Raw genomic sequence first — 24,102 nt, 5'->3', positions numbered from 1 at the left:
TGGATATGTTTGTATGTTTATTGTTCAAATGGTTTTATTTATTTCCCCAAATTTATTTTTGTTATACGCATTGAAAATATTTGATATTGCGTTTAAATCAAAATCTCAATAAACTTGAAACTTGTGCCCGTGAGATTGTGGGAGGGTTAAATACTCAAAGCTTAGAAGAATAACAATTTACTTAAAGTTTTTGCTACATCCGGGGCCCATCATTTTTTGGCACCCCACCCCCCATCTGTAAGAAAATCATGATTTTTAGTAACAAACCACACGTCACACATGAGTACCTAGGAAAAGGCAGCATCTTACATATTGCAGTGAGCAGTACATCAATACACCCATTGTAAAACTAAACAAGCCAGACCAGCACAGATCAATCCTACACCGTCAATCCTAACAGAAAACCATGTCTTTCGAACACACAGAACACAGTAAACACCTTCACCTAGTATGGAATATGTCATCACAAACTAACCCCTCCCCCTTTTACAAAACTGTAGTGTGGATTTTAGACATAGTGGTAACAACCCTGACGCTCATAGAATTCTGAGCATCAGAGCTGCTACCACCACGGCTGGCACTAAAAAACGCTCCACGGTTTTGTAAAAGGGGGGGATAAAATAGAAATACACAGTTTCAACGCTCTAGCTCAGAGATGCCCAAACTTTTTGTGCTTGCGAGCTACTTTAAAATGACCAAGTCAAAATGATCTACCAACAATAAAATTAAAAAACACAAAGCACACTATACGCTGAGAAAATGTTAATTATCATTCCTATTCTGGGTTTTTTTCAAAGAGGTCAAGGCAGATGACTCTATGCATTGTCACCTCAATAACAACCATACAAAAATAGACAAATATATACCCCCCTTCCTTTTTATTAAACCACAATAGCAGTTTTTAGTGCAGGGAACTGCGCTAAATGCCCAGCGCTGCTCTCGACGCTCATAGGCTCCCTGCGCTAAAAAACATTATTGCAATTTAGTAAAAGGGGGTCATAGTGCAAAATATAGACAGCATATATAAATTCAGACACATTTTGATCACTAAATTTAAAATAAAATCATTTTTCCTACCTTGTCTGGTGATTTCATGAGTCTCTGGTTGCACTTTCATCTTCTGACTGTGCATCCAATCTTTCTTCCCTTCTTTCAGCCTCTATGCTTCCTCTCCTCCAGACCTCATTCCCTCCCCTAACTTTTTCTTCCTCTCTCCTTGCCCTTTCTTTCTTTTTTTTCCTCTTGATGCCCCCTTTCTTTTTTTCTGTTTCCCTTCTGTCTCCCTGCCTGCCCCCTTTCTTTCTCCCTACCCTCCACAAAGCCACTGCTGCCACCATCGGGGAAAACAGGCCCCAAAGCCACCGCCGCAACCATCGGGGGAAACAGGCCCCAAAGCCACCGCCGCAACCATCGGGGGAAACAGGCCCCAAAGCCACCGCCGCGGCTGCCCCAAGCTCTCTCTGCGTCCCACCTGACCAACCAACAATCCCCCAACGTCAATTCTGCCTTCAGAGAGGAAGTTCCGCCCAGCCAGGCAGCGATTGGCTGGCCCGAACTTCCTCTCCGACTGCAGCCTTAGGGCGGGTGCACAGCCGGGGTGGACCGCCCCCCCTCTTTGGTAGGACACTGAAGACGTGGCAGCGGCTCCTCTCACGAATCCCCACCTGCGTCGGAAGTCCGATGCAGTCGGGGATCTTTAGAGGAGCCGCTGCTGCATCTTTTAACTTTAAAATACAGGCCGCCGCTGCTTCCTCTCACCTCCTCCCGACTTAGAAGAAACACTGCCTAGGACCCTGGGGGAGCCCGGACCCCTGTCAGCTCCGGGCCCCTGAATGCAGGACTGGTAGTACTGCCCTGATGGAGGCCCTGTCGCTACTTCCCAGGTGAGCACCCACTCGAACATTAGAGATACGCTCTCCATTTGTGAGTACCAGATCCAATATTGCTTTTTCCCTCGTGGGTTCCGTCACCATTTGTCTGAGCAGAGCCTCTTGAAAGGCATCCACAATCTCCCTACTTCTTTCCGATTCCGCAGATAGAACATTCCAGTCCGCATCTGGCAGGTTGAAATCTCCCAACAGCTGCACCTCTTCTTTCCTTCCAAACTTTTGGATATCCACAAACACATCCTTATCAATTTGCTGCGACAAGAGGGAGCTCAAGCCAGGGGGGTCGTGGGGGAGGGGGCCGATCGGGGGTTCTGGGGGGGGCGGTCATTGGGGGGAGGGGGGTTGTATCGAGGGCAGGAGGGCCTGGGATCCCTCCTGCCCGTATTGTAGTGGGGGGTAGGGGGTCGCCGGGGCCAGGAGGGCTTGGGCTCCCTCCTGGCCCAATCTAGTAGGGGGGGGTCGCCGGGGCCAGGAGAGCTTGGGCTCTATCCTGGCCCGTTCCTTTTGGAGGAGGGGTCACCAGGGCCAGGAGGGCTTGGGCTCCCTCCTGGCCTGCTCGTACTCGACGAGGGGTGGGGGGTCACAATCGCCGGGGTAAAAGGGATTGAGCTCCCTCTTGCCTCGATAACGTCAGGGGTGCCACGGGGCAGGAGGGCTTGAGCTCCCTCTTGCCCCGATGTTTTATGTATGTGGGGGGGGTGATGCATCGCAGCAGGAGAGATGCCGCATCTCCCCTACCGCAATGCCATCACTCCTCTACCCAAGCTGCCGTGACCCGCGGCAGGAGAGATAGGGCATACTGTGTGTATTGGGGCTCTGTGGATAACGTCACCCACATGTGAGAATACCTGCCTGCTGTTTCCGGATAACACCTGTAAGTAATTGTGCTTTATCTGAACCAGAATTCTCTACTTAAATATCTTCAGTTGATGTTCAAACAGTGGCAACTTATGTCAAAATTATATACAAATTATCTTATACATCTCTCCAGTAGCAATTAGAATGTTTCATTCCTATCTTTCTATCATAGGATAGTAGGGACAGAACAGTTCACACTGCTCTTTTAGAATTATCCGTTGATGGCATAAGCTTAATACATATAGTTTACTAGATAGTTGAGTAGAGACACAAAGGCTCTGCTGACAGATGTTATCTCAGAAATACTTTTTTAAAAAACTTTTTATCTATATAATTTATACAATAACAACATGTCAGGAAATATAACTGTAAATCAAATTAAAAGAAAAACACTAGTTTAGCACTTAAATCATTATTGGCTTTTACAGGCAGCATAGGCCAAGCAAGGAAGAATAATATTTTAGGAAATGTCATACAACAAATTAATAGGTGGAAGAAGAAACTAACCAACATAAGCCAACAACAATAGTGGATTAAGTAGGTGAAACTGAGTTAGTTAAAATAGTTCCTCTCTGCCCATCACAAAGTTCAATAATTGTTGGGTGGAGGGGTGGTCAGCGTGAAGCTGGCAGCGTGAAGCTGAACTTGGTTTACCTTGGAGTTGTATTCCATGATTGATACTTTTTCACTCCTTTTTTTTCCCTTCGGGACCAAGGCCGCATGCAAAGAGAAAGGGAGTGGTAAAGGTTGCACCCTTGGCAGTCAAACCATCTTCCTTACAGCAAACTATAATCAGGTATGCAGCCAGATTCCCATCCGGAACCGGAGATGTGTGTCCTGCTGCTGCCCCAAGTGAAGGAGCACGTGAGACCCAGGAACTGGAAGTTACTCTGTCTTCTGACATTCAACCCTCTACCATTTCTGGCAGATCCCATGGGAAAGATGGGGCTTCTCTCCCTTGTGGAAGTTGTTAGAGGGCAGCAAATGAGAGCATTCAAACCATGGGTGGGGCCTTGCGATAGGACAACTTTGGAGTAAATGCCAGAGTGGCTGTCAGCATGGATAGTCCTATGGCAGTAACCTTGGAGAACATTTGGCTGTCTCTCAGAAAACTGGATGTTAGTCTCAAAGTCCACATAAGAAGAAGTTGTTACATTAGTAAGTAAAGTTGATTTGCTTTCTAAGAGCTTGGGTGGGTTAAAACTGGAACATTTCTCTCAAATTCTACATATTCAAGGAGAAGTTCAAACTTTGCGAGATTTTACATCATCTACGATTAAAGATAAAGTGAGGTTACATCATTGGACTGAAAAGATTGAAAATTACATTACATTACATTAGGGATTTCTATTCCGCCATTACCTTGCGGTTCAAGGCGGATTACAAAAGGTTAATTAAAAAAGTAGAGTTACAATGATTAGCTAGAGAGGTAAGTTGTAGATCTTATAAACATTTAACGTGTTGTTGTGGGTGAGGTGGTTTGTAAAAGAATTAATAGGTGGTCGCAGTGGAGGTTCTTTTGTTATTATTAGTGCGGCTTTTGGGTCTTTTTGGATTGGGGTGATGATGATTTCCCTGAGGTCAGCAGGGAATGTGCCTTCTGTGAGCGTGAATTGAATCCATTGTAGAATTATGGTGCGGAATTTTACACTAGAGGTGGTAAGGAGATATGAGGGGCAGTGGTTGAGGTCACAGGAGGCATGACTGTATTTTTTGTATAATTTGTTGAATTCTGACCATTGTATGTTGGGGAATTGAGTCCAAATTCTGTCTGCAGCAGTTGCCTCTTTTCCTGAATGGTGGATTGTGATTGTGTTTTGATGGGATGGGTTAGTGATGAGAGTGGCTCTGGCGTTTGTAATTTTGTTCTTGAAGTGTTCTGCTAAGAGGGTGGGTGATGGTGGAGGGGTGTTCGTGGTGGTTGTGTATGGTTTGGTGTCTGTTAGTTCTTTCAGGATTTGGAATATTTTTTTGGAATCTTGGGTTTCCGTGCCTATGAGATTAGTATAGTAGCTTTTCCTCTTATCCCTTAGTAGATTTTTGTATTGTTTGTTGATTTTTTTCCAGTCGATTTTTGTTTGATCTTGGTTCTTTTTTCTCCATTTTCTTTCTAATCTTCTACACTGTCTTTTGAGTTGGAGCAATTCATTATCAAACCATTGGTCTGATTTCCTGCTGGACTTAGGGCTCCTTTTACAAAGGTGCCTAGCGTTTTTAACGCACGCACCAGATTAACACGCGCTAGACAAAAATCTACCGCCTGCTCAAAAGGAGGCGGTAGCGGCTAGCACACGTGGCAATTTAGCGTGCGCTATTCTGCGCGTTAAGGCCCTAGCACACCTTTGTAAAAGGAGCCCTTAATCTTTGTTTCTTGAATTTCCCCAAGGTCTCCTGATATACCCCCCTTTAGATATATTTAAAAGTATTTAATGGAAATATTGAAGTATTCCCTAGAAGATATTCCTCCTTTCAACAAGATCTATTATAGTTCCTCTTCTCCCCCCCAAAAAAAGTAGGATTACCAGGTGTATTAAATCAAGAAACAAATTTGGATGTAATACTGTGATACTTGAGTCTTCAATATCTTTTGTATTCGAACAGGATCTCAATGCAGTACTGAGACTGAATTCTAGGAATTTACAAACTTATGGTCAAAGGATATGGTATATCTTGATATGACGAAAAGTACTCAGGATAGGAGAAGAGGCACTAACCAATTAGCATGTGCTAAATGCTAAGACCCCCTTAGGAATATAATGGGCATCTTAGCATTTAGCCTGCACTAATTGTTAGCATGTGTTAAATCAGCATTCCTTGATGAATTCCCACTTAAACCTTTAGGAGCAACTTTCTTATTGATACGCTTTCAAATGTTTTGTCAGATATACAGGGACAAAGTATGTCGTCTTTTCACCAGAACAACTTAGGACTTTTTGGGATCTAATGAAGATCTCATCCAGGAATAATTAAGCTTCAATTATATGAGAATCATTTCATAAATAATGCACACTATTTTTTTTTTTAATTTACATGTTTTATTTTTTTTTCAAGTATTTCTTTATAGTCCTTCAATATAGTCTCCCTGCTTTACAATGACCGAGTCCCAATGTCCGGGAAGCTTCATTATTCCATCCAAGACACCGTTTTTGTTCAGTTGCCGAATGGCTCGGAAAAAAGCTCTTTCAGAGATGCAAAAAGATGTTCACGCTTAGGTTGTTTCAACTTTGGAAAAAGTTTGAAATCTGGTGGACTAATGTCTGGACTGTAAGGAGCATGAGATAACACCTCCCAGTCGTATTTGCGTAGTTTTCCACCGGTACCCGAGCCATTTGGCAACTGAACAAAAACAGTGTCTTGGATAGAATAATGAAGCTTCCCGGACATTGGGACTTGGTCATTGCAAAGCAGGGAGACTATATTGAAGGATTGTAAAGAAATAGTTGGAAAAAATATAAAACATGTAAACTAAAAAAAAGTGTGCATTATTTATGAAATGACCCTCGTAGTAGTACTGGATGGAGTTATTTACATAATTGCTGTTTGATTTTCTTTATATTTCCTCTGTGTGATCCCCTTAGCTTATGTGCTGCTGCCCCACTCAATTGTGGTCTAAGAAGGACATTAACACCCCCCAAAAAATTTTTTTACAAACCCATGTTAGTCTTTTTTATTTCCTGCCACTGCAGCATTCCCATGAGCATTGGAACTAATACCGCTGCGACCGGCAATAAAAAAAAAAAAAAAAAGCCTAATGTGGCTTTGTAAAAGGGAGGGTAGTACATTTCTTGGAAAATATTCTTCTGTATTATGTTACCTCATTTTGCCTTAAAAAGTGTTTACTTGTATTATAAGTTTCTGGAAAATTAAAAAAGAAGTTAAGTAATTGTTTAGGGCATTATATTGCAAACTGTGTGCCTCCTGAGATTTTAGGTGTGCCATTAGATGCTGGGGAGGAGTAGAGGTGCCGGTGCTGGCTGACTGCGAGAGGCATATCCTGTAGGCAATCAGCCGGTGCCAGCTTTTCTTCGCACATCTTCCCTGCCAGCACCCCTCACTGGCAGCCCAGGGCGCATCTGGAAAGCCTTTGCGCATGCAAGGACGTCGATGTAATGTTGTCAAACATGCGTGTGACATCATCACGTCGACATCTGCACACTTCCAAATGCTTCGAGTCGCGGCCTCTACGTTTAGTGTGCAATGGCTCGACAAAGTTTGCGAGACACGAAAGATCACGACGGCATGAAAGCAATCAATGCTAGAGTTCCGTCTTACCCTGCATCTTCATTTATTTTTTGTTCAGAGTGTGACCACGGAAGCGTGTTAGATAATATACCCCATAGCAAGCGTAACAAGTGAATTCTTGTATGTTTGATTTGAAATGCATAAATAAAAATTAAAAAAAGTTTGTGAGACACTGGTTTAGGGTCTAGAAAAACATAAGTCATACCATGCAAAATTACCAAATTTCTATAGAGAAATTTTAAGAAATAATACCCCCAGGGCCAAAACCTAAGGAACTCCCTGTTCCTGTTCTGTGTTTCTCTTGAGAAATCAAGAAAAATGTGAATCTTTGAGCCCATAAACAAATTAATAAATTGAAAATATTTGTACAGGTGAAGAATATTATCTCTATCAGGTTCTGTGACAAACGTCACAACAAGGATTGAACATTCAGCAACAATTTCTAAGGAACTTTATTAAAAAGTCAGTAAGGATCATAACTTGCTGGGACCTAGTGGGCAGAGAATGATCATTCCAAGAAGACTGGGTTAATTTGCTTGGAAGAATCATAGTTATTAAACCACAAATACCAATGAATACAAGAATAGACACATGATGGCAGATAAAGGCCAAATGGCCCATCCAGTCTGCCCATCCGCAGTAACAATTATCTCTTCCTCTCTCTCTCTCTCTGAGATCCACTTGCCCATCCCATGCTTTCTTGAATTCAGACACAGTCTTTGTCTCCACCACCTCTTCCGGGAGACTGTTCCACGCATCTTATCACCTTTTCTGTAAAAAAGTATTTTCTTAGATTAACATAGTAACATAGTAGATGACGGCAGATAAAGACCCGAATGGTCCATCCAGTCTGCCCAACCTGATTCAATTTAAAAATTTTTTTTTTTTTTTTTTTTTTTTTCTTCTTAGCTATTTCTGGGCGAGAATCCAAAGCTTTACCCGGTACTGTGCTTGGGTTCCAACTGCCGAAATCTCTGTTAAGACTTACTCCAGCCCATCTACACCCTCCCAGCCATTGAAGCCCTCCCCTGCCCATCCTCCTCCAAACGGCCATACACAGACACAGACCGTACAAGTCTGCCCAGTAACTGGCCTAGTTCAATCTTTAATATTATTTTCTGATTCTAAATCTTCTGTGTTCATCCCACGCTTCTTTGAACTCAGTCACAGTTTTACTCTCCACCACCTCTCCCGGGAGCGCATTCCAGGCATCCACCACCCTCTCCGTAAAGTAGAATTTCCTAACATTGCCCCTGAATCTACCACCCCTCAACCTCAAATTATGTCCTCTGGTTTTACCATTTTCCTTTCTCTGGAAAAGATTTTGTTCTACGTTAATACCCTTTAAGTATTTGAACGTCTGAATCATATCTCCCCTGTCTCTCCTTTCCTCTAGGGTATACATATTCAGGGCTTCCAGTCTCTCCTCATATGTCTTCTGGTGCAAGCCTCCTATCATTTTCGTCGCCCTCCTCTGGACCGCCTCAAGTCTTCTTACGTCTTTCGCCAGATACGGTCTCCAAAACTGAACACAATACTCCAAGTGGGGCCTCACCAATGACCTGTACAGGGGCATCAACACCTTCTTTCTTCTACTGACTACGCCTCTCTTTATACAGCCCAGAATCCTTCTGGCAGCAGCCACTGCCTTGTCACACTGTTTTTTCGCCTTTAGATCTTCGGACACTATCACCCCGAGGTCCCTCTCCCCGTCCGTGCATATCAGCTTCTCTCCTCCCAGCATATACGGTTCCTTCCTATTATTAATCCCCAAATGCATTACTCTGCATTTCTTTGCATTGAATTTTAGTTGCCAGGCATTAGACCATTCCTCTAACTTTTGCAGATCCTTTTTCATATTTTCCACTCCCTCTTCGGTGTCTACTCTGTTACAAATCTTGGTATCATCTGCAAAAAGGCACACTTTTCCTTCTAACCCTTACTCCTGAGCTGATTACCTCTTAAATTCATCCTATCTCTCATTCCATAGCTTCCTTTCAAATGAAAGAAACTTGACTCATGCGCATTTACGCCATGTAGGTAGTTTAATGTCTCTATCATATCTCCCCTCTCCCGCCTTTCCTCCAAAGTATACATATTGAGATTTTTAAGTCTGTCCCCATACTCCTTATGACAAAGACCACACACTATTTTAGTAGCAGTGTTCTCCCCAGAAATTTTTTCCAGCTGGGTGGCATGAAAATGTAGCCGGGTGGGGTGGGACAGGGAAATTTGAGGTGGGGAAAATTAAGGTCTCCTTTTACTAAGCTGCAATAGCGTTTTTAGCGTGTGCAGAATTGCCGCTCTACACGGCTAGAACTAACACCAGCTCAATGCTGGCGTTAGCGTCTAGCATGTGGGGCAATTCTGCGTGAGCTAAGCGCGCGGTAAAATTCTATCGCAGCTTAGTAAAAGTGAAAGGTCACTTGGACACACAAAGTCAGAGGCGTGAAGAAAGTACAAGAGGTTTATTTACAGCATGCCGGACCCTTGTGCCTGCTTACAAGAGTATTAGAAACAGGAAATGCATGGACTTTTATGCCCTTTTCACTAAGCATATGCAACCTAATATAGGCAAAAACTACAATTTTCATTTGTTACTTCTATAACTTTCTACAATTATTATTGGTCCTAAGCTAGCACTTGTGATAGGTTCAGGGGTACAACTTATAGTCTTATAGGAAGCTAGTTCATTTATCAAGCCTTGCAGTTCTAAATGTTACATGTTCAGGAGGGCAGGGTACATCATGGCTCAAACTCTTATCTATTTTCTCTCCCTCCACCACCCTTCCATACCATCCTGACCCCCTTTTTCTCCCTCCACCACCACCCTTCTATGCTCCTCTCTCCCTCCAAACCAGCAAAGTCCCATGATGACTGCTTCTGTTGCCTCTGCCTCTGGAAGATGTAAGTGACGTTGGAGGGGGTGGGCCGGCAGACGCAGGGAGTTGCGGCAAGGTTCCGCAATGAATGCAGCTGTCGGTCCACCCCTTTCAACGTCACTTATGTCTTCCGGAGGCAGAGGCGGTAAATGCAGTCATCGCAGGACCTTCCTGCACTTCAGTGCGGCTGCCGACTCTGCTTCGGAATAAGTATAGCAGCCGCGCTGAGGTGCAGGTGCCATTTAGAGCAGCTCGGAAGGTTCTGGATCCAGCCGTCTTTGTACTCCCCTAGGGCTGGCACCCGGGGCGGTCTGCCACTGTATGAGGGGACAAAAAAAAATGGATAACTTGACCGATTTAGACATGTCATACAATTATAACCACAAAAATATGTCATAAAATGTAATTCTAAACTCAAAAGACTCCAGGCAAAAAGCAGACTATAGAAAGGAAACCAGAAAAGACCAAACCCATAGTACTAAGATCCAAATGCTAAAATCGGACATGTCCATTATGAAGAGACGTGTGGATCACAGCTAATTATAATGAGTGAGTCTTTAAAATATGAGATGGTAACGGATAGCCAGACCTTGTGGACGGAAGTGACAAATACTGGAGCCAAAACCAGAGCACCGTGATGAAACTTGAATGGAAATATGGATACCTATTTATACTTTTGAGCAAAATTGTGATGCGAACATGTCATAGAAAAGAATAAATAAAGTGCAAACTAAAAACCAAGAACAATATATTGTAACACCGAACTCAGAATCTAATATAATAAAGAGCTAGCCGTGCATGCGCACTCCTATTTGCGTGTTCCGTGCGTGTAGGTCTGTGGCCGAAGGAGTGCGCATGCGCGAGTCCCTAGCCTTGACCACGGCTTGAGGCGTATGCGCCAGTTAGCTGCATCGGGCGACAGGAGCGGCTCTGGCAGCGGATAGCGGGAGGAGGGCTCATGGTCCTGCTGCCGCTCCTGTTCACAGCGGCCTGCACGTCGCCGACTCTCCCCTCCCGCAACAACCGCTACCGCTCCTGTTCTTCCCCTCCCTCCAGTCACCGCTACCATTCCTATTTAAAACGGCCTGCTGAGGTTCGCGGCCGGCTGTAGCGAACCTCGCAGGCCGCTCTCCACATGGTAGCGATCGCGTCAGAGGGAACATGCTACTGAGGAGGAATAGCAGCGGTGACTGGAGGGAGGGGAAGAACGGGAGGGGAAGAGGAAAAAGAAGGGCCATGGAGCAGGCAGGAAAGGGCTGTTTTGGTGGGAGGGTTGTGCTGAGAGCAGGTAGGCATTGCAGAACAGGGGGAGAGGGAAAGGAGGCTGCTTTGGGGGGAGGGGGTGCTGGGGGCAGACAGCAATCAGGTGGGGGAGGAACAGAAGGGGGCCACGGAGCAGGTAGGCATTGCAGAACAGGGGGAGAGGGAAAGGGGGCTGCTTTGGCAAGCAGGGGGGCCAGGGAGACAGACAGAAAGAAAGACGGACAGACAGGGGACCAGGGAGAGACACAGACACAAAGAATGACAGACAGACAGAATCCAAGGAGAGAGAGACAAATAAAAAAAACCCAGACATATAGACATCTATTCTGGGCGGCGGGAGGAAGGCAGTACGAAGTGCTGCTGGGAGGAGGGCTTCGAGCCGCAGAAGACTGTCCCCAAAGCCCCTGCGGAGAGTTGGGCCAACCTCTCCTTCCTCACCGACGCCGAAGAAGCTGCAGGCCCCGCTCCCTGTCGCGCTCTGAGCACTCACGATTGGCTGAAGGATGTCATGCCAGTGCTGCAGGTACAGGGGGATGCTTTTGTTACAGAAGTGTGCTGGGGGTAGACAGCTTTGCTCGGGGGTGGGAGGGGGAAGACACAAGGAGGTCAGGAAGAGGGAAAGGGGTATGTTGGGGGCAGACAGCTTTGCTCTGGGGGGGCGGGGGAATGACACAAGGACACAGACACAAAGAATGACACACAGGGGGCCAGTGAGACAGACAGAAAGGAAGACATTCAGGCAGCATCCAAGGAGAGAAAAACAAATAAACATAGACAGACAGACAGCGGCCAAGGGGAGAGAGAGAAAGAAAGAAAGACAGACACACACATCTATTCTAGCACCCGTTAATGTAACGGGCTTAAAGACTAGTTAATGAAATAATATGCTAAAAGAACTTAACTCCCCCCCCCCTAAAATAGGGCATATATGTATTTAAAATGATGGCTGGTTACAAACAGTATGCCTAGACTATATAGACCTAAACAGGGCAAAAGTAAACGTATGGGAAATGAACAGCTGATAATACAGTGTATCTTGAAAACATAAGCCAATAGTAGCTCAAAGACAAGCTGACCGGGTAGATGAAAAGTGAAACCTGGGAAAGATCTAAATTATTGTTCAAATGAGCTTCTATTATAACCAAAGAATAAAACCACAGCACTCGGGAAAGTAAAAAAGGGAGAGTAAAATGGACTTACCGAAAAGGTCTCTGCACTGATGAAATAAACTTGTACACAGAATAAATGTGAACACACAACAGTGGGGCTATGATATTTGATCCGTTGAAAGAGACGCCAAAAAAGTGTCGGCAGTGGATTGGATGCACACTGATAGGGGCATCGGGCTGTTAAAAAAGGCTGCTTTAATAAATAAATGAAAATACTGGTGAAAAACTAAATAAAAAACCCAAACCATGATAAAATGCCAAATCTGATTGCAAGTGGTAGTGAAAATAGCATAATGCACCCGTAGTACTGTTAGTACCAGAGCTGCTTAGAATAAAGGACCATGTTGTACATGAGGAGATAAGATGTAAAGTGCTGGCCCCTCACTGCACCACTTGATAAAACTAAGGAGCGATGTTCTAGAGCAGGGGTGCCCATACTTTTTGGGCTTGCGAGCTTCTTTTAAAATGACCAAGTCAAAATGATCTACCAACAATAAAATTTAAAAAAAAACACAAAGCACACTGTATGCATAGAAAATGTTAATTATCATTCCTATTCCGGGTTTTTTTCAAAGAGGTCAAAGCAGATGACTCTATGCACTATCACCTCAGTAACAATCATACAAAAATAGACAAATATACCCCTCCCTTTTTACTAAACCACGATAGCAGTTTTTAGCGCAGGGAGCTGTGCTGAATGCCCAGCGCTGCTCTCGACGCTCATAGGCTCCCTGCGCTAAAAACCTCTATTGTGGTTTAGTAAAAGGGGACCATAGTGTAAAATATAGACTGCAGATATAAATTCAGACACATTTTGATCACTAAATTTAAAATAAAATCATTTTTCCTACCTTGTTTGGTGATTTCATGAGTCTCTGGTTGCACTTTCTTCTTCTGACTGTGCATCCAATCTTTCTTCCCTTCTTTCAGCCTATATGCTTCCTCTCCGCCAGACCTCATTCCCTCCCCCAACTTTTTCTTCCTCTCTCCCTACCCTTTCTTTCTCCCTGCCTCCCTTTCTTTCTTTCTCTCTTCATGCCCCCTTTCTTTTTTTCTGTTTCTCTTATTTCCTTCTGTCAAAATGGTTGTTGAGCTTACAATAACTCCTTTCAGTTTTGCCTACTGCATTTCTACTCTTTCCAGACGTTCCCATCCTGACAACAATTCCTTAATGTAATCCCCCATCCGAATAAAGTTAGTATTTTTTAAAGTCTAGAACCTTTACTTTTGAATGAGCCCTAATAACCTTAATAGTAGGTGTTTGACAACACTCTCGCATATTGCAGTGTGGGGGGGAGATGTGTGGTAGGACAGACAAAGGGATTTGAGAATTGGTCTTGTGCGAACCAAAGATGAATTTGATTCTTGAAATAATTCAGAGTGGAGGCTAACACGAACAAAATTTGGACGTGCTTGGAACAAATAATGAAGAACAGTTGAGAGGTTAAACAGACGTAGGAAAGGAATCCAGTATTAAAATGGGGAAATTGTTTGCTTATCTATGAAGGGTTTTTGCCAGGTACTTGTGACTTGGATTAGCCTCCGTGAAGACAGGCTACTGGGCAGGATGGACCATTGGTCTGACCCAATAAGGCTGTTCTTATGTTCTTAAGGGTTAAAGAGATAGAAAGACTCAGCTCAGAACCTATTTGGAGACATCGCCTCTCTGAATATGATGTATGAATCCTATATAATAAAACCCTAGAGCGTGCATGCACTCTTGAAATTTTGTGATCCCTGCCGCTGTGATTTCTGATCCGTGGCAGCCAATCCGGCGGCAGGGAACATTTTGGCCACTCCCTTCCTCCCGCCCTCACTCGCCATGGAAGCCAGGTAAGCTCTCTCCCTGCCGCATCCTCAGCAGGGAACACACCTCCCGCCCTAACTCGCCGCTGCTGCTGCTGATCCTCCTCTAAAGAGCAACCTGCAATGGTGTCCGGCTTTAGCGAACCTCACAGGTCGCTCTCCAGCCTCAGTAGCACGTTCCCTCTGACGCACGGGATCGCATCAGAGGGAACGTGCTACCAAGTTGGAGAGCGGCCTGCGAGGTTCGCTAAAGCCGGACACCATCACAGGCTGCTCTTTACAGGAGGATCAGCCACCAACAGGGATCGTGAGAAGAGCCGCCGGTACTTTGAAACTTGCAGGCCAGCCCGCGGGAAGGGGAGGGGCCAAATGGAGCAAGACAGCTCACGGTAAGAGAAGGGACTGGGGGGTAGGGGAAAATGCTGCTACTGCTTCAGCAGGGACCTGGAGGGGAAGGGAAATACCGCTGCTGCTTCTGCAGAGGAAAGTGTGGGGGGGAGAGAAGGAAATGGGGGGTGGGGGAAAATGCTGCTACTACTTCACAGGGATCTGGAGGGGAAGGGAAATATCACTGCTGCTTCTGCAAAGGAAAGTGGGGGAGGGGAGAGAAGGGAATGGGGTGGGGGAAAATGCTGCTACTGTTTCAGCAGGGACCTGGAGGGGAAGGGAAATACCACTGCTGCTTCTGCAAAGGAAAGTGGGGGGGGGGAGAGAAGGGAATGGGGTTGGGGGAAAATGCTGCTACTACTTCACAGGGATCTGGAGGGGAAGGGAAATATCACTGCTGCTTCTGCAAAGGAAAGTGAGGGGGGGGAGAGAAGGGAAATGGGGGGTGGGGGAAAATGCTGCTACTGATTCAGCAGGGACCTGGAAGGGAAGGGAAATACCACTGCTGCTTCTGCAAAGGAAAGTGTGTGGGGGGGGAGAGAAGGAAAGGGGGGGGAAATGCTGCTACTACTTCACAGGGATCTGGAGGGGAAGGGAAATACCGCTGCTGCTTCTGCAAAGGAAAGTGGGGGGAGGGAGAAGGGAATGGCGGGGTGGGGGAATATGCTGCTACTACTTAACAGGGATCTGGAGGGGAAGGGAAATATCACTGTTGCTTCTGCAAAGGAAAGTGGGGGGGGAGAAGGGAATGGGGGGTGGGGGGAAATGCTGCTACTGCTTCAGCAGGGACCTGGAGGGGAAGGGAAATACCGCTGCTACTTCTGCAAAGGAAAGTGGGGGTGGGGGAGAGAGACAGAAAGAAATACAGACAGACAAAGGAGGCCAGGGAGAGAGACAGACAGAAATAAAGACAGACAGGGGACCAGAGAGACAGACAGAAAGAAAGACAAACAAAGGGTGCCAGGGAGAGAGAGAGAAAAATAGCAGGAGGGAGAGAGACAGAAAGAAAGGAAGAAAGAGACAGGAGCAGGGAGAAAGACATAAAGAAAGAAAGACAGACAGGCATATATTCTAGCACCTGTTAATGTAACGGGCTTAAACACTAGTATTAACATAAAATTTTTCAAACTAAGATACAGTTTTGTTTTAAATGATTAAAAGTCGCTCTCATCAACCTCTCATCTTTAAGGTATTTACATTTTTCACATTCTAAATTTATGTAAGGTTTATAATTTTATGAATTTTGTTGAATGAAATCTTAAAGCTTGGGAAATCATAATTTTTTTGCAGGGGGAAGAAAGGATTTAGCTTACAAATTAGAGGAGGGGAATAACAAAGATAGTTACATTCAAGAACAGTGTGAAGTTATCTTGACCAAGGCAGTGAGGGTTTACTTTGTCTTCACATACTAGATGAAAACAGTCTGATTGGTAACTCCTAGAATAGTCAATAATGAAAAGCTACTTTGGAATAAAGGGTCATAGAATAAGAGTGAAGGGGTTTAGACTAAGCAGTAATCTATGGAAGGTGGGTTTTTGGTTTGTTTGGTTTTTTTTGCAGAAAGGATTGTGGATACTTGAAATGGCCTCACAGGCCCAGATTCTCTATATAGCATCAGTATCAGCAGCCACCAATCGCGTGTCAATCACACGATGGCACCATATAGAGAATCGCTTCTCTGGGAAATTGTGCTGGAAATGTAGGCCAGGGTTTCCCATGCCTACATTTTTGGTGCCTATCTTTATTGTGAATCACACCTACATAGGCACTTAATAGCACTTAACGCCACTTCTGGAGTTAGCCACACCCATAGTGGCATTAGGCACTGGGAGACACTTCTGATGGTGCAATTCTGGCATTTTAAATTTAATATTAGTTGCCGTTTCAAACAGCGTTTCTCAATTAACTTAGGCACCAGTAGGGCTCCTATTGGTACTTACGTTTAGGCACCATTTATAGAATTCCCCCTACAGTGAAGGTAGTAGAGACGAGGATAGTATGAAGAAAAAGCACAGGACAAGCTCAGAAAAATCTCTGAACGAGCATGAAATTATAGAACTCATTAGCAGGTGTAAATGTGCATACTAGATCAGCTATTATGTTCTACATTTGTATGTTCATGGAAGTAGAAGATAATCCTTGATTTGCATTGCTGTACTATTGTGCCAAAAAAGTCACTAATCAGGTAAAAAAAAAATCTCAGATGCATTCTCTTCTCTTTCAGTTATGGCTTTTCAGACAGAAGCCAGAATTGCTTGATCCTCTTCAGAAATACTGCAGCTGTACCTCAGGCCTAGGAAATAATTATGTTGAACCTAGAAAGGTAAGAGCCAAAGGGGTTAATTTCTAAAAGTCAAAAATTAACTGTTAGGGAAATGCGTTTCCTACTTGTAATTGGTCATAGAATCTCTGAATCTAATATTTTTTATAATGGTTCTTAAAATTTCTTTTCTCTAAAATGTAATGAATTAAGTATAAAACTCAGCAAGATCTACTACAACAGTTTTTATTACTTTAGTTTTATTTTGTGCCAAACAGCTGTTTATTTTGAGTTTCCAATTGAATGAGGACTTGCTTGAACTAGAAGTATAAATTGTCATTTGTAACTGCCCATTTATATTTTCATTCCTTTAGCCAGGTAATTGCAACACATTGTGGTTTGCTCTAAAACCATGTTAAGTCAGAACAAAGTTAATCAACCGCAGCATTTGTCTCAGGCAGTGGACAGTCTAAGTCGCAAGTACTTGGCAGATCCCAAAAAGATGAAATTCCTCATAATTTATTTCTAGAGATATGCTTTCCAAAGTTCTGGGCAATAATTTTTAATAGGCTTTTTCTTGGACAGGCAATGAAGATCAGCTACATCAATTTTTTGATTGGATAAATCAGACCCTTATATTTGTTTCACATTAAATTTATTATATAAGGAGAATAATTTTTTGGACATATTAGTGATACAGATTGCAGGGGGATTTAGAACAAAGGTTTATGTGAAACCAACTGATGCTAACACGCTACTACAGTATAATTGTCTTCCTGCTCCCCTTAAACAAAGTTTACAATTGACACAATTTCTGCATTACCGTAGAATATGTTATCATATGGAAGATTTTAAGCAGTCATCTTCAGCATTAGTAAAGAACCTACAAGAACGAGGGTATCCTAAAAAAATTCCTCCGGTCTTCATATAAATGAGCTAAGTTTAATCATCGCAAAGGGTTACTAGAACCTAAGACATCTACACTACATGAGCATGATCATCAAACCTGTAATTTTTTTTGTTTTTTAAATCTTTATTAATTTTCAAACTTTGTCAGTGCCATACAATTAATTTAGACATAAACACTATGAAGAAGGCACTTTAAATACACAATAATTTCCCCCTTCCCCAAACTAATAGATGAAGACATATTATGGAATAAAAATATTATAATTAAGTAATTTTAGTAATCAGAATACCTTTCCCTCCCCCCACTCACCCACCCTGGATGTGCAAGGAAATCTAATACAAGGAGAGATACATGACAGTGTGATTCAATAACATAGAAGATGACGGCAGATAAGGGCCATAGCCCATCAGGTCTGCCCACTCTACTGACCCACCCCCAAGTCTACTATCCTAGGGATCCCACTCCTGGTGACAGGTTCCCTTGGCTTAACCCTCTAAGGGATCCCACATAGGCATCCCATTTGCTCTTAAATTCTTGCACGCTGTTTGCCTCGATCACTTGCACCGGGAGCTCGTTCCAAGGATCAACCACTCTCTCGGTGAAGAAATATTTCCTGGTGTCGCCATGAAATTTTCCGCCCCTGAGTTTGAGTGGATGCTCTCTTGTGGCTGAAGGCCTTTGAAAAAGAGAATCTCTTCTTCCATCTCGATACGGCCGGTAATATACTTAAACGTCTCGATCATGTCTCCTCTCTCCCTACGTTCCTCGAGTGAGTACAGCCGCAAATTTTTCAGCCTTTCCTCGTACAATAGATCCTTGAGCCCCGAGACCATCCTGGTGGCCATCCGTTGCACCGACTCTACTCTTAGCACATCTTTTTGGTAGTGTGGCCTCCAGAATTGCACACAGTATTCCAAATGAGGTCTCACTATGGTTCTGTATAATGGCATTATGACTTCAGGCTTCCGGCTGACGAAACTCCTGCGGATGCAACCTAACAACTGTCTTGCCTTAGATGAAGCCTTCTCCACATGATCAGCAGTTTTCATGTCTGCGCTGATGATCACTCCCAAGTCTCGTTCTGTTGAAGTTCTAGCTAACTACATGGGTCAATGACTGGCTGAGTGGCAGACTTCAGAGGGTGGTAGTTAACGGTACCCTCTCTAAAACATTGGAGGTGACCAGTGGAGTACTGCAGGGCTCAGTCTTGGGCCCGCTCCTTTTCAACATATTCATAGGGGACCTAACTCAGGGGCTTCAAGGTAAGGTAACTTTATTCGCTGACGACGCCAAACTATGCAATATAGTGAGAGACGGCAATTCACCCGATAGTATGATACAGGACCTACATTTGTTGGAGGTTTGGTCCTCGACCTGGCAGCTGGGCTTCAACGCTAAGAAATGCAAGATCATGCACCTTGGCAGCAGAAATCCGTGCAGAACTTACACCTTGAATACTGTTTTATCTCGATGCTCCAAATATCTCTAAAACTATTTTTTGGCTTCTTATTCAAAAATTCAGAAATTAATTTGTACCACTGGGTGGCCTGATGTCCTACTAAATCTGTCTGGTAGCAAAGAATCTGCAAGCTATAATAAGTTTTTAAGTTTTTCCATTCGGGGAACCCACTCTGAATAGCCTGCTTCAACTGCAACCACCTATAATGTTGAGACTTTAAAATACCAAATGATTGTTGCAGCCATGAAAAATCAAGCAGTTACCCATTAGATATAACATCATCCAATGTCCGAATACCTGCCTGCATCCAATTCTTCCAGGAGATCCCAGCACCGCCTACTTGAATCTTGGAGTTTAACCATAAGGACTGAAAAGTAGATTTCATTATAGGAAATCAAACCTGTATTTTAAAATTTGATTCACAAGCAGATGAAGTTTCTAATATTCTACGTACCCAATGGAGGATTTTGCAAATGCACTCTTGTTTTTATCAATACAAATTACATATTGCTTTTTCAAGAGGTAAAAATTTGCGTGAACATTTATCTATAAAACCTGACTGGAGTACTCGGATGGCCTTAGATCACCACAATGGTGGACATAGTGCATGTGGGAATTGCCATATTTGCCATCTTAGTTTGAAGCTTGATGTTTTTGAAAATCTAGACTACCATAAAAAAAATTTTTATCTTAAAAACAATACTAACTGTGACATTGAGTATGTAGTATATGTCATTCAATGCCCATGTTCGAAAATCTATGTAGGTAAGACTACATGAAAGTTTAAAACCCATATGTCTGAACATAAGTCTTGTTTGAAACCGGAACACAAAGATGTTCCTCTAGTACAGCATTATCTAGATAAGGGACACAATTTTAATCAACTAAATTAATAAGAACATAAGCAGTGCCTCCGCCGGGTCAGACCATAGGTCCATCCTGCCCGGCAGTCCGCTCCCAGGGCGGCCCAAACAGGTCATGACCTGTCTGAATCACCAGAAGGGGCTCCCTTGCCACCTTGGTTTCTCATTGAAGTCCTATCTTCCCATCGTAGTCCTAACCCTCCGGTCTTGCACATGCACGACTTGTTGGGTTTCTATACTTATTACCTGGTTAGCTTTCTATACTTGTGTTACATCCCAGCTCTTCCCTCAGTATCCCACGATCCCTTTATCCCTCAGAAATCTGTCCAATCCCTGTTTGAATCCCTGTACCGTACTCTGCCTGATCACTAATGCAATTGTTTTGCATTAGACACAGTAAAGGAATCTATAAGGAATGGAGATAGGAGATAGTTGGAGCTGCGCAGATTTTTAAATTGAAAAGCCTTCAACCGCAGGGACTTAACATAGCTATCAACTGGAAGGCATTTTTCTAGGACAACAAGTCTTTCTTTAAACAATTTTTTCATTACTGTTCAGAATCAGGTAACATTCTGTCTAGGTTTATCATTGTGCTTGCTGTTCTATAACGTTTTTATTGGAAGGTTTTTTAAGAAGAAGATTCCCTTTAAAGCAATTTCAGTTGGCAACCATTTCAAAATCAATTTCGTAATTGTTTCTATACTAGCGTACCTAGGTTTTTACCCGGTTCTTTGAAGATCAAGTACACATTGTTTTCTTAAATGTCTCTCTAAATTCAGGTTTAATTTCATCTACTTGCCCCAACATGTTGATATCATTCATGCATGTAATCACAGCATAAGTTACGTTTGGCGCTACTGTTTAAATTTTCAAACAAATGCCAATGCAGAGAAAAAAATCACAATCTTTGTGAATGGCCACTCTGCTCCTGAAGAAGCGGAACTCGTGAAATGGCGAAGCTCTGTAGAGCGCAGCATCATCTACCAAGTCAGTATACTCATTATCACCATTGAGGAACTTTAATTGTATATTTGAGAGGAATTTGGACAGCCAGCTTCCAGAGTTGAATACTTATGGCACAGCAAGATCCAAGCTAAGTAACCAGTTACATTGGGGAAATTAATTTTGAATTTACTATTTGAACTGGGTGATTTATATTTTGTCCTGGCTGTTTTGACCCGGTTATGAACACCAAGTATAACGTGTAAGGTGATAAATCAGAACACTGACTTTGGAGGTTTTTATGACCAATGATAGCTCCTAATATTACACAAAGAGCAAGAATTTTTTCTATATCATATGTCTGGAGCACTTGAGCTCTTTTCCTCCAACAATATTGTTAGTGTTGAGGGGCATAATCGAAAAGGACATCTAAGTCCGTTTACGTCCATCTCACAAGTCGTGCAAAGTAAAAAAAACAGCTTAAGACACATTTTCAAAAGATATGTCCAACTTTTTTTTTGTTTCGAAAATCGTCTAATTATACGTTCTGCCGATCTGATCGTCCAAGTCACTAAATCGTCCATCTTTATACCACATTTCCGTCCAACTTTTCGTCCAAGTCCAAAACGCCCAGAACAAGCCCTGTTGGACGTGGGAGGGGTCTGCAAAGTGAAGGACTGCACACCCAGACCTGCCACCTAAATAGTGGGGTACCTTACAGGGCACTGCTGTGAACTTCACAAAAATGGTGCCATGTCTTATCCTCACTACAGCTCCCTTATAGGTCATGATGAGCTCCCCAAACCACCTCCAGAATCCCCTAGACCCACTTATCTACCACCCTAATAGCCCTTATGGCTGCAGGAGCCACTTATATGCCACTACAAAAGGGTTTTGGGAGTGTATAGGGCAGTGCAAATGTTTAAGTATCAATGCAGTGATTACAGGGGCTTATGGCATGGGTCCTCCTTTCCATGAGTCCCTAACCCACCCCCAAGTCGACTTAAGCTGCCTCTGTGCTGGACGACTAGGCTTTCCTATGCCAGGCGGCCAGGTGATGATGGTCTGGTGGCTGAATTTTAAAGTGGTGATTAAAATTTTTATGTAGGTGGGGGGGGGTTGTTGATCACTGGGGTAGTATGTGGGGGTCTGTTTTATGTGTTTTCAGTGCTTATCTGGTGACTCTAGGTGTTTTTTTTGTGACTTAGACCATGGTTTACATGGTCTAAGTCACAACGTCCAAGTTCCGTCTAGGCTCTGTTGTAAAACTTCCGGTTATACATGCTGTACGACTAAGTCGGCCCACGTCCCGGCCAACTCCCGCTCTCGACACACCTCTCAAAATGCCCCATTTAGCTTTGGTCGTTCAGCGGCACTATGAAGGCCTAGGTTGTTTAGAAATACGTCCAAAACCCGGTTTTATTATCGGCACTTGGACATTTTTGAGAAATGTTCGTCCAAGTGCCGACTTAGGCCGGTTTTTGGGCGTTTTTCTCTTTTGATTATGAGCCCTAAGGGGTAAATTCTCTATAGTACGTCTAACGTAGGCGTGCTTTAGACGTCCAGAAAACGCAAGTGTCAATCAAACGGTACTTAGCTGTCTGGTAGACATCTGCACAGACGCTGAGCGCAGGATAGACGCAGCTTTCTGAAACGTCATCTAGACGTCTCTACATGGTCGTACTTAGGCGTCTGGTAGACGTCTGCACAGACGCTGAGCGCAGGATAGACGCGGCTTTCTGAAACGTCATCTAGACGTCTCTACATGGTCGTGCTTAGACGTCAGATAGACGTCTGTATGATGTTTTTTTTAATATACTGTTTTTATACTCTTTACTGATTTATTATCAGTCATTCAACATTGTAAGCTTTCACATAATTAACCCAAACTATAGGATGATGAAAAGGATAATCAAAACACAGTATACCATTTTGTAAACTATATATTTTCTGTAATATATTAGTTTTAGTGGGAGTTGATCTGGGAATATCAGTGAGGTAGGGAATGGCAGACAGAGAACACTGCTGTGTTGTATCTTTTTCCTCTATGATATCAGAATTGAAGAGTTTACCAATAATACAAAGTAAAAAAATATGTTATGTTTGAAAGGAGAACTAGAAGATGAAATGTACCGAGTGGGTGTTGAACTTACATTATCAGTATGGAAGGTGGGAAACTGTAGATGTATGCTACACAGAAAGCTGTACAGTAATGTCATACTCACCTCCTATTAGAAGTGGAAAGGATAGGACTTTGAACACCATATAGACTTCTGATAAACTTAGTTTAAGTTCCACAAAGACTGGCAGGAAAGGCACCCTAAGTCATCCAATGAGCTTTCTCTGGATTTCCCAGAGACATTATTTGAGAGAGGATAGTTTGGAAGTGATATCTTGCTCTAAATAACACTCTCCTGGTCTTAAAACATTGCTACAATCAGCTCAATCTTCAGAAGAAAGGTAAATCCCATAACTTACACTGGCCCAACTTAGAAACAGAATCAAAACACAGATCAGACCTGAATGTGGCTTCTAGTTCACAGGAAGAGGAAGTAGCCAGCAGCACAATGCTGACCTCATAGTGACATCATCAAGGTGCACCTGGAAGGTAGATATGCCACAAGTAAAAGACAAGCCGGGAGTTGAACTCACAACCTCTGGATGATCAATACAGCGCTTTTACTCACTGAGCTACAGCACCTTTTATGCCAGTGTCTCTGGCTCCCCTGTCATATCATACCTTAGTGATGTGCCAAGGTAGAATCTGCTTAGCTATCACAAAAGAGTGGTAGCTCAATGGTTTAAAGCACTGCTTTCACTGACCCCCAAATCCATATTCTCAAGTATGGTTGAATGCATGTGACATGGAGTCCAAAAGTGCTGTTTTGATCACACGCAAGTTCAACTTCTCTAATGTTTTGTATCTGGTATTGCTAATGTGCTGTTTCAGATGAAAATGAGATGTGATTGGTCTGTATCTTGTAATTTTATTCAAATGAGTATTGTGTCGGCTGAAGGAGTTGAGGGAGTCAAAACGGGACCATGCTCACACACTATTTACTGTGCTACTGAATGAATCTATTCCGTTTAGGCGTTGTATGCGGAAAAGAGGCGTTCTTTGCGCTTAACATTCGGCGTCCTACATGCTACAATAATGGTGTTACAGCGGATC

The 24,102-nt window shown here is 43.4% G+C and overlaps 1 protein-coding gene across 5 annotated transcripts in view; it reads left to right on the top strand.

Moving 5' to 3' along the window:
• The window catches only part of HSD17B7 (hydroxysteroid 17-beta dehydrogenase 7), a 228,951-nt gene that overhangs the window by 187,886 nt on the left and 16,963 nt on the right, over positions 1-24,102 (top strand). For all 5 annotated transcript variants that reach the window (XM_033961532.1, XM_033961535.1, XM_033961533.1 and 2 more), the window contains one exon: positions 16,721-16,819. In XM_033961532.1, coding sequence (XP_033817423.1) covers positions 16,721-16,819 — 99 coding nt within the window. The remainder of the gene's footprint in view (positions 1-16,720; positions 16,820-24,102) is intronic.

Source organism: Geotrypetes seraphini, chromosome 10 (assembly GCF_902459505.1).
Source record: "Geotrypetes seraphini chromosome 10, aGeoSer1.1, whole genome shotgun sequence".
Lineage (NCBI taxonomy): Eukaryota > Metazoa > Chordata > Amphibia > Gymnophiona > Dermophiidae > Geotrypetes > Geotrypetes seraphini.
The sequence above is the reverse complement of the archived record's forward strand: the minus strand, read 5'-3'. Positions and strand labels throughout refer to the sequence as shown.